The 17,329-nt window shown below is 25.6% G+C and overlaps 7 protein-coding genes across 7 annotated transcripts; 3 read left to right on the top strand and 4 right to left on the bottom strand.

Annotated features, from left to right (window-relative positions):
- Positions 1-301: 301 nt before the first annotated feature.
- Positions 302-1,829, bottom strand: PNEG_03491 (hypothetical protein; the record flags this gene model as incomplete). Its single annotated transcript, XM_007877390.1, has 7 exons — positions 1,433-1,829; positions 1,164-1,385; positions 1,021-1,122; positions 824-980; positions 601-779; positions 388-557; positions 302-344 (listed from the first exon to the last, which is right to left on the bottom strand). The coding sequence occupies exons 1-7, from the start codon at positions 1,766-1,768 to the stop codon at positions 302-304; spliced, it is 1,209 nt and encodes a 402-aa protein (XP_007875581.1). The 5' UTR covers positions 1,769-1,829.
- Positions 1,830-2,208: 379 nt separating this feature from the next.
- PNEG_04338 (hypothetical protein) lies at positions 2,209-5,844 on the bottom strand (the record flags this gene model as incomplete). Its single annotated transcript, XM_019757850.1, has 18 exons — positions 2,209-2,352; positions 2,399-2,480; positions 2,522-2,679; positions 2,721-2,882; positions 2,925-3,110; positions 3,155-3,174; positions 3,226-3,352; positions 3,394-3,468; positions 3,512-3,625; positions 3,674-4,152; positions 4,197-4,287; positions 4,329-4,537; positions 4,578-4,862; positions 4,907-5,150; positions 5,198-5,410; positions 5,451-5,532; positions 5,578-5,678; positions 5,722-5,844. 18 exons carry the CDS (start codon positions 5,842-5,844, stop codon positions 2,209-2,211), a joined length of 2,895 nt encoding a protein of 964 aa, XP_019613328.1.
- Positions 5,845-6,737: 893 nt separating this feature from the next.
- Positions 6,738-8,612, top strand: PNEG_03494 (hypothetical protein; the record flags this gene model as incomplete). Its single annotated transcript, XM_007877393.1, has 6 exons — positions 6,738-6,746; positions 6,809-7,068; positions 7,116-7,212; positions 7,267-7,980; positions 8,023-8,174; positions 8,222-8,612. The coding sequence occupies 6 exons, from the start codon at positions 6,738-6,740 to the stop codon at positions 8,610-8,612; spliced, it is 1,623 nt and encodes a 540-aa protein (XP_007875584.1).
- Positions 8,613-8,891: 279 nt separating this feature from the next.
- Positions 8,892-10,220, top strand: PNEG_03495 (hypothetical protein; the record flags this gene model as incomplete). Its single annotated transcript, XM_007877394.1, has 5 exons — positions 8,892-9,312; positions 9,357-9,526; positions 9,571-9,696; positions 9,740-10,095; positions 10,148-10,220. 5 exons carry the CDS (start codon positions 8,892-8,894, stop codon positions 10,218-10,220), a joined length of 1,146 nt encoding a protein of 381 aa, XP_007875585.1.
- Positions 10,221-12,198: 1,978 nt separating this feature from the next.
- On the top strand, positions 12,199-13,784 carry PNEG_03496 (hypothetical protein; the record flags this gene model as incomplete). The annotated part of the gene is made up of 7 exons (XM_007877395.1): positions 12,199-12,327; positions 12,381-12,434; positions 12,489-12,778; positions 12,819-12,898; positions 12,938-13,127; positions 13,179-13,495; positions 13,546-13,784. The coding sequence occupies 7 exons, from the start codon at positions 12,199-12,201 to the stop codon at positions 13,782-13,784; spliced, it is 1,299 nt and encodes a 432-aa protein (XP_007875586.1).
- A 161-nt stretch (positions 13,785-13,945) lies between these two features.
- Positions 13,946-14,792, bottom strand: PNEG_03497 (ubiquitin-conjugating enzyme E2 8; the record flags this gene model as incomplete). Its single annotated transcript, XM_007877398.1, has 6 exons — positions 13,946-14,202; positions 14,249-14,301; positions 14,404-14,450; positions 14,499-14,566; positions 14,616-14,653; positions 14,707-14,792. 6 exons carry the CDS (start codon positions 14,790-14,792, stop codon positions 13,946-13,948), a joined length of 549 nt encoding a protein of 182 aa, XP_007875589.1.
- Positions 14,793-15,171: 379 nt separating this feature from the next.
- PNEG_03498 (hypothetical protein) lies at positions 15,172-17,112 on the bottom strand (the record flags this gene model as incomplete). The annotated part of the gene is made up of 4 exons (XM_007877399.1): positions 15,172-15,957; positions 15,998-16,052; positions 16,103-16,955; positions 16,995-17,112. 4 exons carry the CDS (start codon positions 17,110-17,112, stop codon positions 15,172-15,174), a joined length of 1,812 nt encoding a protein of 603 aa, XP_007875590.1.
- Positions 17,113-17,329: the final 217 nt, after the last annotated feature.

Consider the following 17,329-nt stretch of genomic DNA (forward strand, 5'->3'; position numbering starts at 1 on the left):
AGAATTTAGATGCAATTTTATTGATTTAGATTCATCTTTTTTAAAATGCATCGTCTTATTTAATATTATGGATATTTAAAGAAGTATTTCATGTTAGTTCTTATGCTTTTTATATGAAATATATAATCTTTTATCTCAAATATCAACAATTTAGAAATTTTCTTAAAATTAATAGTTATTAAAATATCAGATATTATAAATATTTTTTAGTATTCAGCTTCTTTTTAATGTTTTATTTACATAATTGTAACTGATCAGAATATAATTAGTTATAATATATATTTAAATATTTTTAACATGTCTATGCATGTTCTGAAGGTTTTGGAATTCCTTCAAATATCAATCTAAAAAAATTAAAAAATTATAAAAAACCATAATCATTATAACCTATTTATACTTGTTTTCATAGCTGACATCTGTTCTCGTTCTCTTTGTTTTTCTTGATTTAGTATCTCCTCTCCATGATCTTTTAAATATTGCTGATATTCTACATACACATGCTGGGCTCTTTCTCTCTGCTGATCGGTTATTAATTGAGGAACTTGATAAGGACGTTTCTAATAAAATAAATCATATAAAATTAAAATAAATGTTACTTACAGCTGTTCCATTTAATAAAAACGAAACCCATGAACTACTATTTTTATTTTGCTCTTCCCATTCTTTTTTCATATTATCTTTTAACATTTTTTCTCTGAGAGCCCATTCAGTAGGAATATGTTTCCCCTTATAAGATGCTATGACAGGACGAACATCTGATACTTCCATGGATGCAATATCTATCAAAAAATTAATTACATGAATAAAGCAATAAATCAAAAACATTCTAAAAATGGAATTAATGAAATCAATTCTTTATCATTAGGATCTCCTTTCCATGGCTCCATGGCAATAGCATTATCTGGATGAAAAGAATAGGAATCCGGATTAACATCAAGCATGATAATTTTATCTAAAGGTCTATTCATATAACTTAAATCCTGGAATTATCAGATTTTTTTTTAGACATTTAAATTTTACCTTTATAAGTTTTCCATTAACATATTTTGTAGCCTCTCTAAATAAACTTGCACTAAGTGAACTTCTATATGGATCTAATTTTTGTATAATTGGTATAGCAGTCTAGTAATATTAAACTAAATATAATAATCATAAAAATATACCGCAGCATATTGTGTAGTGAATATAACAATCTCGTAATATTGACTAAGATAAGATAAAAAGTAATCCAGACCAGGTCTTTTTGCAATTCTCCATCCATATTCACGAGACCATTCAGAATGAATAAGCAAATCATCTAAATCAAGAACTAAAGTAAATCGTCGTTGGTAAGGATCGGGAAGAGGATCAGGAAGAAGTTTATCAAATGCTGGTTCATTGTAATACTAAAAATATTAAAATACCAAATATATAGCAAAATTTACCAATGTACATTAAATAAAGACGATGTTCGTTGTTTTAATCTCCCAAAAAATGTAGAAGATGCCTTCTCTTTTACATCTAAAGACTGTTTAATTTCCTCATCTGTCCATTTACGACCCATATAACATGCTCCTCCTAACCCTATTGCTACAAAACTCCATGCTGTATATGATGCTAATTTTTCACGTCTTAAATCTGCTGTAGACTTGTATTCCTTTCTGTTTTTAGATTCTTTATTTGTAAGCACAAGCATCATTTTATCTTTTATTTTGAATATTTTTGGCGAATTAAACGCATTTTCATCAAATTTTTTATCTCTTAAATTTATATCTTTCGAAACATCCATATTAACAGTGTCTATATGGATTTCCCTAAAATATAAAGATGCCCATTTATATCTTAAGCTATTTAAAATCGTGCCTTTTAATTTAAAAATTAACTGGTTTGCTAAAATATAAGGAAAGAATCCATTCAATAACCTATTTAACACAATTTTCCTACAAATAGATAAATCCTGATGCTTCCACATTGTTTATAATCTTTCTAATATTCTTCTATAATATTTTTGAAAAGATATTTATCTCTAATTTTTTTAAAATTGTGTTTTTAAATTTTTTCAAGATCCAAATCAGAAAAAAATAAAGTTCCAATTCCAAAAGATCTTTTAAAGAGCTAATATTCTTCTCATTTAATATTAAGAAAAAAGTTAATATGTTTAATATTATAATAAAACTTTTTTAAAGGTTAATAAAAAAAAAGTCGATGTTCGGTATCATATATATTAGTTTATCTGAAAATATTAGAAATGTCTTCTATTTGATAATTTATTTTGAATTGTTCTATTCCATTATTTTTTTCAACACAAGAAAAAAAAAATTGATGAATATATGTTTCTAGATGAGTTGTGTGTATAGGATCTTGTTTTATAAGCTAAATGATATAATTATTTAAATTGTATTGTTTTAAATACAAATACCTGTTGTCTACGAATCATTTCAGGATTATTAGTAGTATCTAAGTCGTTTTCTTCATCTTGTGTATTCCAATATATAAGAGCACTATAATTGTAAACGAAAGAAAAATGATTAAAAATACTAACTCTCCTTCTTTATTTTCCTTTATTTCGCTTAAAGTTTCAGACCATATATTTATTAAAGGTTTTATATTGATAAGAACGTAAGGATTGTTAGTAATTAGTAAAGAAGTTATTCCCATAACATTTAATTTTCTATATTTAGGGTTACCAATATTATCAAACTATTAAAATTAATAATAAAATACTGAAAAGATTGCTTTACTATAGAAATCCATGTATTTAGGAAGTTGTTAATTATTTCTTCATTAGTTAACACATCTTGTTGAAATGAAAATTTTGCTAGAAAATCAAATATAATAGATGGATCTTGCAGACATATTCTAGAAATGAGTGAAAAATATTGTATAGTAATGGATTTAGGTTCCTAAATTTTTTTTAATAATTAATTTAATAAAAAGAAAAATACCTGATTAATTATAATAGATTCTAATATTTTAAAAATAAACCCAGATTTAATTAATTCATCTGAATATAAATTGATAGATGTTGTCTGCAATGTAAGATCAAGTACTTTTATTATTATATAAAATACATCAAACCGCGATTCTCCTAAAAGATTTGAAAGTTTTGTCAAAAATTGCAAAGAATGAAACTAATTTTTTATATTTAATAAAGTAAAATTTAAAAGGTTCTTACTTTCATAAATTCATTCCCAGCTAACAAAATATAACTCTCAAAAATATAAAATACCTTTTTTAATATATCACTTTCATAATCTAAACAGGTTATAGCTAAAGGAATAAGAGATAACACTTGAAAAGACGAATTTTGTGTTTCTTGAAGTAAAACATGCCATAATTCAAGAGAATCTTCCATTAAATAAATATAAGCATTCTAATATATTAAAATTAATTTTTTTAGTAGTATAATTATACCAATGATGAACCAATAGAATATTTAATTAATTGTATTACCAAAGGATGATATTTTTCTGATTCTTCTCGAAGAGACTAATATAATTAAGATGAGTCATATATTTAAATCATTATATACTTTGATTAATTTTGTTAAAGTCACAATAATAATAGCTTTAATAAGATGGCCTTCTTCAGAATTTTCCCAAAGAGATGGTAATATATCAACAATACTTTGTATATACGGAGAAATCTAAAAAAAATGAATATATACATATATATATATATACTATATCCAAACATGCTGTCCCATTCTTTCTATAATTATATTAATAACTTCTAAAATTTTAAGTTTAGAATCAGAAAGTTTGCATCGATTTATTAAGTGCAGTAAACTATCTAATATGTTTTTTAAATAAGGATAAAATTGTTCCTTTTCAAAATCCCATTCATCTAGGCATTGTTTTAAAGACATTGATGCAGTAAATTGTACAACCAGGTCATTTGATTCTTCATATGGGTCTAAGAATCTTTCGAAAATAGTGTATATATTACTTTGAATGTTTTTTGAAGATTTTGAAGATACCCATTGAGAAATAAGTATAAGAATTCTTCTATATATAATTTTGGAAATCCTCGAATTTTGTACTTGGATGTCTTTTGATAGAAAATTTATGAAAATATAATTAAAATCTACAGAGTCAGGTAAAAAACAAATACTTAATCCAAAAGCATTATAAACAGCATCTTTTAGAAAAATTGTATTTTCATCGAAGGATACTAAACATATGATAAATATAAGATACTGTATCTTAGAATTATACTTTCAACTGCTTGAAGTAATGATATAAGAGAATTAGATAATACATTGTTATATATTGAAAAGATATCTATAAACAAACATTCTGCACAAGGCTAATAATATTAAGTAATATTTCAAAAATAAATATTTATACTCGAAGTTCATATTCCCAAGATTGCTTTTCTTCTGTTAAAAGCCATTGTTCAGGATCTTCTTCCCAAGCAAAAAGATCATTTGGTTTTAAAACCATAAATTTAGTAATCAATAACTCAAAAATTCTTTGAAGTATTTCTGAATTAAATAAATTTTCTTTCAAAATTTTATATGCTTTTTCAATTTCTTGTTTATATTCTCCTAATTTAACTAAAAGAGTTAAGTGAAATTAAGATAAAAACATTATTACATTCTAATAAAATATCAGAATTATGAAGAAATTTCACTGAAGATTTTATAAGAAAAAGGCCTTGCATTACTATCTTGTGTATAAATTTTACGTACTCTGTATCTTGTCCAGTAAAGATGTCCGCATTTTTTTCTATAATATTTAAATAAGTTAAAACAATTTCAATAGAATTTGGCATTAAAAAAATAGAAGTCGATTGTGTTGATGAAAACTTTAAAAACATTTTTCCAAAAAGAATTATATGTGAATATAAAAAAGAAGACATTTCTTCTTTAAAGTATTGACCTAATTTTAAATAAATATTCAGAAAGAATTAATGGACAACTTACATAAATCAAAGTATATCTTTAAATATGTATAGGATAATTGGAAGAAAAATCGTGCATTCTCGTTCCTATATGGGTATTCGAATCCATAAATGATTAATCGTCGAAGAATTTTAAGACATATATGACTTATTTGCAAAAAAGGAAAGATTTCAGATTCCGAAAAATTAGATTGAACTGTATAAATCCATTGATCCGTGTAATTTTTAAATATTTCACTGATAAGTTGAAATAGTTTCGGGGTTATCTATCGATTTTATACATTATTCATAAATAAAAAGATACTTTTCATACTTGCTGTAGATTGTATTTTGCTCTGACAAGTCGACTAGCACAAAGATTTTTAACAATTTGATAAAGTGTATATAAATGTCGTTGTTGAAATGTATAAGATTTAGATGTAATTGAATCCATTATCATTGAAGAAAGCTCCTCGAATAAAAATGGCCTATTAATTAATGAAAGATTCTTTTGCTTGTAATTATTCATGCCAATCATTTGGAAAATCTAGCCTAGCAATTTTCGCTGCTAGTATGGAATTTTGAACCGCCAAAAGATGGTTTTCCTCTATTGAACATTGTAAAACTCGTTTTCGAATCTTCTCCTTCTCATCAACTGATAACGTACTGCTAATTATAAGCTAATAGGCCCTTGTTTATAACAAAATCTTCTACTTTTTTGCACTTTTTCTCCAATATCGATCAATTCCATTTTTCAAATAAATAATACTAATCCAACGAACATTATCTGGTAAAACTTTTTCCATAAAAACGTCCTGGCATTCTATTATTTACTTGTATATTTCTTCCTAAAATTACTTGAAGAGATAAGTAAAATCCTGGAATTGTCTCCCAAGACTTAAGTTTTTCTTCTGCTAATTTAACAATTGAAATATCTTGAGATACCGAATCATACAGTGTCTGGATTATTGCTTCATACATCTTTTTTATTCTCCAACCAATATCTTAAAAATTTATTTTTAAGATATTAATTTTTCGAATATTAATTTATTATACGGGCTGACTTAATATAACCTGACTCTGGTAAAATATAAGAAAAACTTAAAAAAAGATTTTAAACAAAAAAACAGGATTCTAGCTTCAAAAAAAACTATATATATATAATTTTTATTTTCTAATATCTTAAATTAATTTTTATTGTAAATTTAACTTTTATCTTAAATTTTATATATAAAAATCCAAGTTAAATAGTTAAAAATTAGTTAAAAGTTAAATAAATTGTATAAAACATTCTAATAAATTAATGCATAGATATTTAAACAATCTATTTCTTTTAGAGATCATCTTTTTCCTTCTAAAAATATTTTTTTTTCTCTTATTTTTTTTATATCTCGTCTAGATGTTATCTTTAATTTTAACATATAAAATATTTATAATAAGATAAATGATTTTTATGATATTTTATAACATGTTAAGGATGGCAATTATGTTTTTAAGAAGATATTAAAAGATAAATACTTTTTTTAAAAAATAAATATTTTTCTCTGAAAAAAAAAAAGAGCTTTTATTTTTCAAAAAATATAAAGTATAAGCTCAGATTTGAATAAAAACTTGAATATTTTAAATGTTTTTTAAAAGAAAAATATATTTCTTTTAGAAAATTAATTAGTTAATTTATGCATCGAAGGTTTAAGCGCTAAATTTAAACAATGAAAATCTTAAACTAATTTTATATTTAAAAGATATAAAAAAACAAGGAAAACTATCTTAACCCTTTATAAAAAGTTCATTAAAATCTATATTTAATTATATTATTAAGTTTTTTCTTAAGAAAAATTAATAAAATATTAAAAAAGATATCAGAAATCAGAAATATGATCGAGGTAAATCTAACTATAAATGAAATAAGATTTTTCAGAAGAAATTCTAATACATAAATGTGTAGATATTTAGGATATTGGTTGATTGCAGTAAAAAGATACATAATAGTTTATTTAAACATTCATCAAGACAAATATATCAAGATTTTAAAAAAATAACATATGATCATATAGAAAAAGAAGATGAAAAATCTATATGTAATGAGTTCTATTCTGGAAATAGTACGAAAGAAATTTATATGAATCATCAAAAAAAGATAATTCAAAAAAATCTTTCTCAATGTATGAGTTTTGAAAAATATACATTAATTGAAAAAATGGGAGAGTAAGGCATTATATGAATATATAGAATTTATATGTTTATATTTTCAGTGGAGCACACAGTGAGGTATATAAAGCAATTTGTAATGAAACAAAAGAATATGTTGCTATTAAAGTGATTCGTAAATATCAGCTTAATTATACACAGGTAAGTTATTTTTTGTGTTAATATTTTTTTGATTAATATATTAATAAAAATTAGAAGGTTAATGTTTTTAAAGAAATTCGGATTATGCAGGACATAAACCATCCAAATATTCTACGTTTTCTTGGATTTTTGGAAAACAATGATTATTATTTTCTTATTCTTGAGCTTGTTGAAGGAGGAGAAATTTTTTACCAAATTGTTCGACTTACGTATTTTTCAGAGGAACTTTCTAAACATGTTATTACACAAGTTGCTCATGCTATACATTATCTTCATGAAGAAAAAGGAGTAGTTCATAGAGATATTAAACCGGAAAATATTCTTTATAAACCGATACCATTTGTTCCAAGAAAACATGCTAAATCAAAAATGGATATGGATAAAGCTGATGAAGGAGAATTTATTCAAGGTCTTGGTTCTGGCACTATTGGTCAAGTTAAAATTGCAGACTTTGGGCTTAGTAAAGTTATTTGGGATAGACAAACAAAAACTCCTTGTGGTACTATTGGTTATACTGCTCCAGAAATTATTAAAGATCAAAAATATTCTAAATGTGTTGATATGTGGGCCTTAGGCTGTGTTCTTTATACATTTCTTTGTGGATTTCCGCCATTTTATGATGAAAATACTCAAGTTCTTTCAAGAAAAGTTGCTAGGGGCGAATTTTCTTTTTTAAGTCCATGGTGGGATAACATCAGTAAAAGCGCACAAGATCTTGTTAGTAATCTTTTAACAGTTGACCCTAAGAAACGATATACTATTAACCAAGTAATAAAAACATTTCATTGTATCATATTAAATTCTTATTAGTTTTTGAATCATCCATGGATTCGAGAATCCAAAAAAGAAGCTCTTCAAGATAACGTATCCTATGTTTCTAACTCTTTAACTCTCAATTCTATTTCTTCATGGTCTTATATAAGAGATTATCCTACATGTAAGGAATATAAAAATTACTTTAGGTAAATATTATTCTTTTAAATTTTTATTTTATATTAAATATTTAAAGATCTTCTGATGCTATTTCTTTGCGTGATGTATTTGACATCTCCTATAAAATTCAACGTATGAAAGAAGAAAGTACATATCAAACTTCTGTATTATTAGATAATACTTTTCATAACAATATGAACATTTCTTATTATATCGAAGAAACAATACAAAAGAAATTACATTCTCAAATATACCATACTGTTAAAGAAAATATTTATACTCCAAAAAAACATTCAAAACATACTAATGAGGAGGAAAAAAAATACAATTCATCCCTTCATTCTCTTTATCTTTCACATTTACATTCTTCAACTGACAATTTTTTATATGACTCTGAATCTTGTCTTGAATTACTATTAGAAAAATCTACACTTTTATGTCGTAGAAAGGCTTTACTTGCTCTTTAATTCTTAACAACAAATTTATTTTAACCTTATTTTTATTCATTCTATATAAAACGCAATTTTTTAGATGCTTGACATTCTTTACTTTATACATAAAACATGCTTTATTTCATTCTTATTTTACAATTTTCATCTTTACATATTAAATATTAATCTTATGACTAACCCTCATTATATTATCACCTCAGGCCATATTTTGTCTTAACGTCACTATTTTTAATATTTTTTTTTATGTAAGAATAAACTTTATAAAAATTCTAAGTAAAAAGCCTATATACTATTATGTCTGAGAATAAGAAGGACTTTATGTCGCTTTTTGATTCAATTGATAAGATTAATTTTGAGAAAGATACACATGACTTTCCTGTAGAAAATATTCAAGATGAAAAGACAGTTCTTGAGTTTTTAGATAATATTTCAAAGAAAAGACCTATTGAAAAATGTGAGGAGACACAGGAAGTAGAAGAAAATGTAGAAAAAACGGGGTTATTAAGTGAAAATTATGTAAAAAACGATTCAATTGATGAAATGGAAAAAATATCCAAAAACTCCGAAGAAACATGGTTTAATGGGCTTTTAAATAATGCTTCATTTTTTGTTAAGCAGGCAGAAGAAAAAGTAAAGCAGTTTCAGCAGTCAGAAGGGAAAAAAATTCAAAAACGTATGTCTCAGTTTATAGATATTGATACACTTGGAAAACTTGGTATAAAAGCAGATTAAGTTAAAAAAACTCATATCATTGTATAGGAGAACATTTTAAATCATATTCTATCTCATCTTTATCGTCCACGTTTAATTCTGTATTAAATGTAGTTGCACCACCTATTTCATTACATGAAATATTAGAAATTGAAATATATCATGATTTAATATTTTTTCCAAAGATAGATAATATAGTATATTCGGTATTTGATGAGGTGAATATATTATAAGAGAGGTTAGAGACTGCTAATATACAAAGGTTCTATCACAAATAGAAAATGAAGATATTGTTGTACAAAAGGGAAAAAAAGATACTATATTTTTAGAGCCTTCTAAAGAGTTTTGTATATTTGAAGGAATTGACGAAGCAATAAGATCTGCAAAGGTAAAAAAATGATTAAGTTATAGAAATATTAAAAAATGAATAGTATCATATTGCACCGTTTCTAGGTTCAAAAAAAAAGCAAATAAGGTTTTCCGATTCATTAACTGTATATATATCATGCATTTATATATCTATTCAAGCGTATTCGTTTAATTTAGAAAATACGTTAAGTGATACAAAAGAGGAAGATTTAAATAAAAATGAGAAAATGCTTTGTTTTGTGATACATCTAAATGATCCTCAATATGGAATTGAGTTTTCTGTTCATAGTCAGGCATTACCAATTCAATGGATTCACAATATAAATAATAAAGATTCTAAATTATCAGAGGATTATTTAGATCAGATAAATGAATGGATTGAAAAAACATTACAACTTTCTATTGGAATTGTTGCACAGTAAGTTTATTTTTTAGTATTATTTTGTGAATTTTTGTTAATTATTTTATAGATCTTATATAGAAAAACGTGGTAATAAAAATGAGTTGCTTGAAGATAAACCTTTGTCGACAAATGTGTCTTAATTCGTTATATTTTGTTTAAATCGCATGCTTTATGATTTTATTTGAGTTTTTTTATAGAAAATCCTTAAAATTATATATAATAGTTGGCTTTTTATAATACCATAAATAATATAATGTATTAGAGTATATAGAAAAAATATGTAAATCGTATAATGTTTTAGAGATTGAAAAGGGTATTTTTAGCTATTTAAGTTAATTTTTGATATCAACATGAAATAACTATTAGCATTATTTCTCAACTATATACTTTTTCTAGAGTCACATATAAGCATGCAGATGAAATAATTGTTAAGTAGGTAACGGTTTTATATAACCAATATTCTGAATCACAAGTAATTGCTTAGATTCTGTTAAAATTATTTAAAAAACTAAATATAAAAAATGCATATATAATTTAATCTATATTTTAAATCAAACTTCAGATTTAATATAAATGATTAAAAAATAAATTGTAAAAATAATTATTTATATTCAATATTTTGTTTATAGAATACTTACCTATTGATATACTTTTACTTAAAAATATTTTTGCAAATAATCTTATGTTTTTGAACTTTAATGAATAAAAAATATCAAGATAACAATGACATTATAAATAATATATAGTCAAGTAAATTTGATGTACAGAAAATGTAGATAAATAATAGGAAAACTTCTACCCTTTTATTTAATTTTAGATCTGTTTATTAAATAACAAAATGTGCTTATTGTAATTTCTTTTGCTTATTTTCGCATTAAAAATATTAGAATATCCTCCATATTGTGTCATCATATCATAAACAGTAATTTCACGTATACCTTCTTTTTCATGTTTAAACTTCTCAACAATCTATCTTCCTTGCTCATTTAGCATACGAATATAATTATATCCTTCATGATCATGGCCTGTAATGATAACTCCCCCTTGTTTATGATTAAAAAGTTTATTAAAAATTAAATTGAGTTTTTGAAAAAATAATTTTGTTCTTGAATCACTTTCACAACATTATAATATTTAATATATGAAGAGTCTCTACATAACTCTTCTTATATAAATGTAAATGTGTCAACAAAATTATCGTTCATATTCTTTTTCCATTTCTTCCAGAAAGTCACATGCCTTCTTAATGATAGATTATCTTTTCACTAATATTTATTGTAGATTAAAATAACTCAATATTAACAGATTTTCTAATAAACCTGAATATTAATAATTAGTGTATTCATAATAATAATCTACAATCCATGTTTTTCATGAATCACTGTTTCAAAATATTATAGACAATTTACTTTCGAAAACATATTTCCAAAGTGATTTATTCTTTCTCCAATCATTTCATCTCCATATCCAATAACCTTATTCCCTAACATATCAAAAATATCAATATACGATAACCTCCATGATATATTTAATTTATCCCTAAATTTTCACAAAAATTATCCTCATAAATACCCAATTGATTCATTTAAGACTTTTTAATTCCCTATATCTAAGATATATTGACTAGACATTAAGTCTTCTAAAACCATTTGATAGGTAGGATGTAGAAACAAAAAAATTAACAATATCCCATTTAATATGTAAAAAATACATATTATTTGTCAATAAACCAATATTCTCTATTCAACTGAGCTATTTTAATTTAAAAAATCCAAAATCTTCGTATAATTTAGTCTTTTTTTGAATTTTAGTATTCCCCTCTATTTCAAAATTTATAATTAAGCGTTTAAAGCCTTAATAAAGCGGAAGAAAAAGGCAATATCAATGAAGAGTTCCTTATAAATAAGGTATATATATAATGTCTGTGAAATAGAGCCATATATACTGAGAATTTTGATATTATGTAGAATCTTAATTTTTATGACGTGACGAACGTCAAAAAAAAATGAGTAAGAGAAAGAGGGTAAAATCAAGGTTTTTTTGTGAAGAAAATATTAATTCTAACAGATATTTCGTCATTGAAGGGTCTTTTTATGTTATTTTATACATAAATATAATATGGGTTCTGAAAAACAGCGAAAAAAAAAGGATGAATGGATGATTATAGAAGAAAATATAGATATGACAAACCCTTTTGTGTTTAATGATGAGAAAAGAGAAGAATTCTATAAGAAATTGTTTATAGAAGTGTGTCTTTTTATATTTTTATATTTTTTTTGGGGTTCTGAAGGATTTTTTAGAGGGATGAAGAATACGTGTTAGATGATAAAGTTATTCTTGTCGTTGATACAAACGTATTCTCTATATTAAATGTGTTTTTGAAATTACTGATTGTTATTTGCTAAAAGTTTGTGATATCTCATTTGTCTTTGATTTCCGATTTAAGCAAGCAGTGTGAATCATATAAATACATTATTGTATTTCCATGGGCTACAATTCAAGAACTAAATGGGTTAAAATCATCTAGAAATATGTATGTGTCTCATACGGGTGAGGATATAGCATTTTCTGTGCGAAAAGCAACAGATTTTATCTATAAATCTTTGTTGCAGAAGGAAAATTCAATAAGAGGTCAAAAAATGACAGAAGTCATAGATGCGACGCTTACAGGGGATGACTCAATCCTTGATTGTTGTAGGTATGTTTTTTGGTGGCTTTTTTTTTGCTAAAAATGAAAGATATTGGCATGAAAAGCGTCTTTTAAAAACTATTTTGCTATCAAATGACAAAAATCTTTCTATTAAAGTCATGATTCACGGTAATTTTGAAATTTAATTGTAAATATTGATTAATTTAGGTATTTATTCTATTTCATATGAACCTGGAATGACATTGGAGCTTCTTTTGGATGAAATATCAAAAAAACTTGATCATTATTTAAAACATAAAAATTTTGATGAATTACAAAATATTGATATGGAAATAGATGACATACAGGGAGATTCATTTCAATCTTCTGAGTCTATAGATGATTGTTCATTTTTAAGGTTCGTTTTTTATCTTTTTATTGTATTGGTTTATATATATTATCAATATAGGAATACGAAGCAGAATTTAGAATTTAAGGAAGATCTCATGTATGTTGATTGCATTCCTTTAAAAGATACCCCTCTTTCAGATGAATGCCGAACTTTTTTAACGGAATTATTGCAAGATATTACGATAATTATAATAGAAGCGTCAAAAATTTTGCTTAAAAAACACATGGTTAGAGTTCTTGGTAATGATTTTTCGGCGGAATATTTGTTAAAAGGATGTGCATTTCCCCCAAAACGTATTGATGATCTTTTTCATATCATTCAAAAACACTGGAATACTATCTTTAAAGAACTATTTAAAACACATGCATATAAAGGTAGAAAATAATCATATAATATATATATCTATTTCTTAACTATTGAAAAGAAAGGATTATAGAAATGACAAAAGCATATCAACTTTGGTCAAAATGGGCTTTGTCAGGCATTGGTATTGGTCCATCCCCTATTCAATTACTGAATTGGGTTGAAGAAATAATTACATTTTGGAAAACATTAGCAACCGTTTCTACAACAGACATAGTACAAGATAAAGAGATGCAATATAAAATAACATTATGGCGTCAACAAGTAAAAAATTTGAATGAAAAAATATTTAAATCGTAATATATTATGAATTAACAAGATGTTTTGTTAATTCATAACTAATGTATATTTGTCGTCAAGAATGCTAAAACATAGAAATTCAATTATTATTAAGCAAAATAAAGTTACACACAACGGTTAATCAAAATTGATATGCAACTTATTTTCCTCCTTTTTTTTTCTTAAACCTCCATTTCCGCCGCTGGGTCCTCTGAATTAAAACTTCCTACACTACTCATTTCTTCATTTTCCGAGCTTTCAACCATTACTGTTTCCATAATTTCTTTCGTTGCATACCGAGAAACATAATCACGTACTTTCATTTCATACGTTTTAGGCTCTCGTATTAATAAGGCTGCCGCTTCTCCATTAAGCGGATCACATGGATTTGGATATCGAAGTAACTGTGGCAGAAAAACCTCAAAAATATTAATCATATCTAAAGAAAGATTTAACATAAAAAATAATCATTTTTTTAATAATACCAAACATTGGCGACCATGTTTGGTTAATAACATCCAGACATACTGAACCACTTCTAAAATATCATGTTAATTATATAAAAAGCTCAAAGAATGTATATTTTTTTGAAAAAATCATTTTTTCAAAAAAATTCTGCAAAAAATTTCATTTCACATACAATTCATCAATGTTCGGATGGAAAATTCGGTTCATAAATCCAATGGACTACCATATTTCTTCAATTTTTATCTTTTTTTGATTTGTTTCTTTTACCGGTGATTTATAAGGATATTGATCTGGTAACTCAACGTGCACCTTCCAAATTCCTCCTGTAAACGGCGCTACACATTAAGCTATTAATATTTACTCTTTATTCCCCTAAAAACTCACTTTCTTCTGGCCCTCTAAACTGTACATAAAACTCTTGCCTTTTTACCGTCATTGATCCATTTTTTCCCAAAAAAAAAACATAAAAGCTTACATATTATCATTAATAAGTGTAACCTCATAATCACTCATTAATAGACGCATCACATCTGTTTCAATCCTTCTTCTTGGCGAGCTCATTCTTCTCGTTTTAGTTTGTCGTCTCTCTCGACTGACGAGAAAAATTATATTCTATGCGAAAAAATGATAGTTAAAATTGAATAGTAAAATTAAAGAACCAACCCTCTCCCCTAAGTTTTCTTTGTGTTTAATAAGTAGGATTTTAAATTTTAAATATTTTTTGATGCATTAGAAAAAAGCTTTTAAAGAGCCTTACGCATAAAGAAAAATCGAAAAGTTAATTAGTATAAAATGAAAGAATGTAAAATACAAGCTATCTTTTTGATAGATATTAATAAATGGATTTTTTTTTTGTTTATTTGTGTATTTTTTTGAAGATTTTAGTATATGATTAATAAAATATTTTAAAAGTATTTTTGTATAAATTTTAGTAAAAGCTTTATTGTAGAGATAGTTTTTCATGACGACGTTGACGTTCTTTTATAATTTTAATCATTGAGTGTGTTTTTTTAAAGCGAGGATTAGTTGGATCGATATCAAAGTGATGACTTGAATACATTGCAGAAAATCGAGGATCATTTAGATCAATATCAAAGTTGTCTTGAATTTCTTGTGGATGTAGTGATTTTGGTTTCTTTTTGAATTTACGAATATCTTTTATATGAAGATGATGATCGATAGTGTTTGTTTTTGAAATATTGTCATCCATCATTAGAAGCTCCAATTGAGCTTTTTGAAGATTATTTTTATCTAATGTTTTTTGCTTTGTTTTTTTAGATAAAACAGGTTCTTGTGAGAAAAAAGGATCATTAAAGCCAAGATCTGTTTTTTCTTGATCTTTAGAATCATGTAGACCATTTTCTTGTGAATAATGTTTTTTATCTTTTTTCTTTTTCTTTCTTTCTTTTTCTTTTCTTTTGTATTTTTCTAAAGTGGTTTCAACAACAATTTCGTCTGATTTTTTTTCATCTAATCCAGGCATAAATGTAACTTGCATATCACCAACAACGTTTTCCTGGTCATTTAAAAGATCTTCATTATTTAAGAGGAGCGAGCGATATTTCTTTGCTACTTCAATATCGCTTGCTTCACTATCTGTTGAAGCTAAATATACTTTGAAATCGTTTTCATTAATCTCTTTTCCAGAGAATGCACGTTTTACCATTTGAAGATAAACTGGATCATCATTATCCCACATTAATTTTACATTTGAATGTTTTAAAGCCTGTTTTTTATAAGAGAAAAAAAAAAAGAAAAATACTTACATCTGTAACAAATTCCTCAGGAACATAGGCTTCTGGAAGTGATAAACATTCATCTCTTTTTGAAAAAAATAGTTATTATTACATTATCAATCGATATAAGCATACCTTATTTGCATTGAATCAAAAGATTCTTCATCTGGAACAAATCTTAAATCAAAAAAATTAGCTGATGCCTCATATTCCCTGCCATCGCATTGTTTATATATATATTTCGCAGTATTAACTGAATCACAAACAACAATTGCATAGTAATATCGAAGCCTTTCAAGTTGATACTTGCGAAGTTGCGTCATATTGAAATCATTACCTTTATCTTCTTTTACTAATTCCTTTTGAATCTTTTCATCACTTATACTATTTATATCATCTGTATTATCTGTATCATCTGTATCGTTTTCAGTTTCTTTATGAAACTCTTTTAACTCTTGTGCTTTATTTTCTAGTGAAAGTGTCTTTGAGGGTTTTATAGAAAAAATATCTCTAGGAGGTCCTTCTACGTCTTCTTTTTCCATTCTTTTTTTTCCAAATTCACTGGGATAAATCTTAACACTTAAAATACGTCCCCCCTTGGGCACAAAACTACCAAGTGCCGCAAAAATATCAACCGATCGAATATGATCCCAGTCAAGATTTACAACTGCTAGACGATATGTCATTTCTCCTCTTGGAATTTCAATTTCCGGCTCTGGATCAACAAGTTTTAGATCTTCTGTCGAAAAATCTGACGATAAATCCTCCTCTGATGAAAAGGAATCATCTCTTAATGAAATTATAGACTCTTCTGAGCTTGTTTTCAGACTTTCCACTTCATTTAAATCTTTTTTTTTAAAATCCTTATTTTTAACTAAAAAACCATTTGAATCACTGCAAGTTTTGCTTGGTAAAATATACAACGATTCAATATCCTTTATATCTTTCTTCCTATTCTTTAAACGCCGTCCATATAGGTCAAAAACAGCTACTTTTGTTAAATTTGCCCACTTAAAAAAATACTTACGCTGCTCTGAAAAGTCTGGATCAAGAATCGAGGAAAAACGAGAGTCTAGAACAACTCTTCCCCTCTTCTTTGGACGTATAAATCGAGGATCTGAGTCTACTGGAAATCTCTGATCCATTTATATAAGATTTTGATTTTTTCTGAAGTTCAAAACGAAGTATTTTAGGATTTTAAAGATTAAAGAAAAATACATATATTTAAAGGAATATACGCATGTTTTTATCAATATTTCTGAAAGCATGATAGTTTTTCTTCTAAAAAAAGCCCAATTTTAAAAAATAATTCTAATCTTTTTACGTTTTAGAAGAAAATATGAAAATTCATTAAAAAATTAG

Source organism: Pneumocystis murina, assembly GCF_000349005.2.
Source record: "Pneumocystis murina B123 chromosome Unknown supercont1.16, whole genome shotgun sequence".
NCBI classification, from domain to species: domain Eukaryota; kingdom Fungi; phylum Ascomycota; class Pneumocystomycetes; order Pneumocystales; family Pneumocystaceae; genus Pneumocystis; species Pneumocystis murina.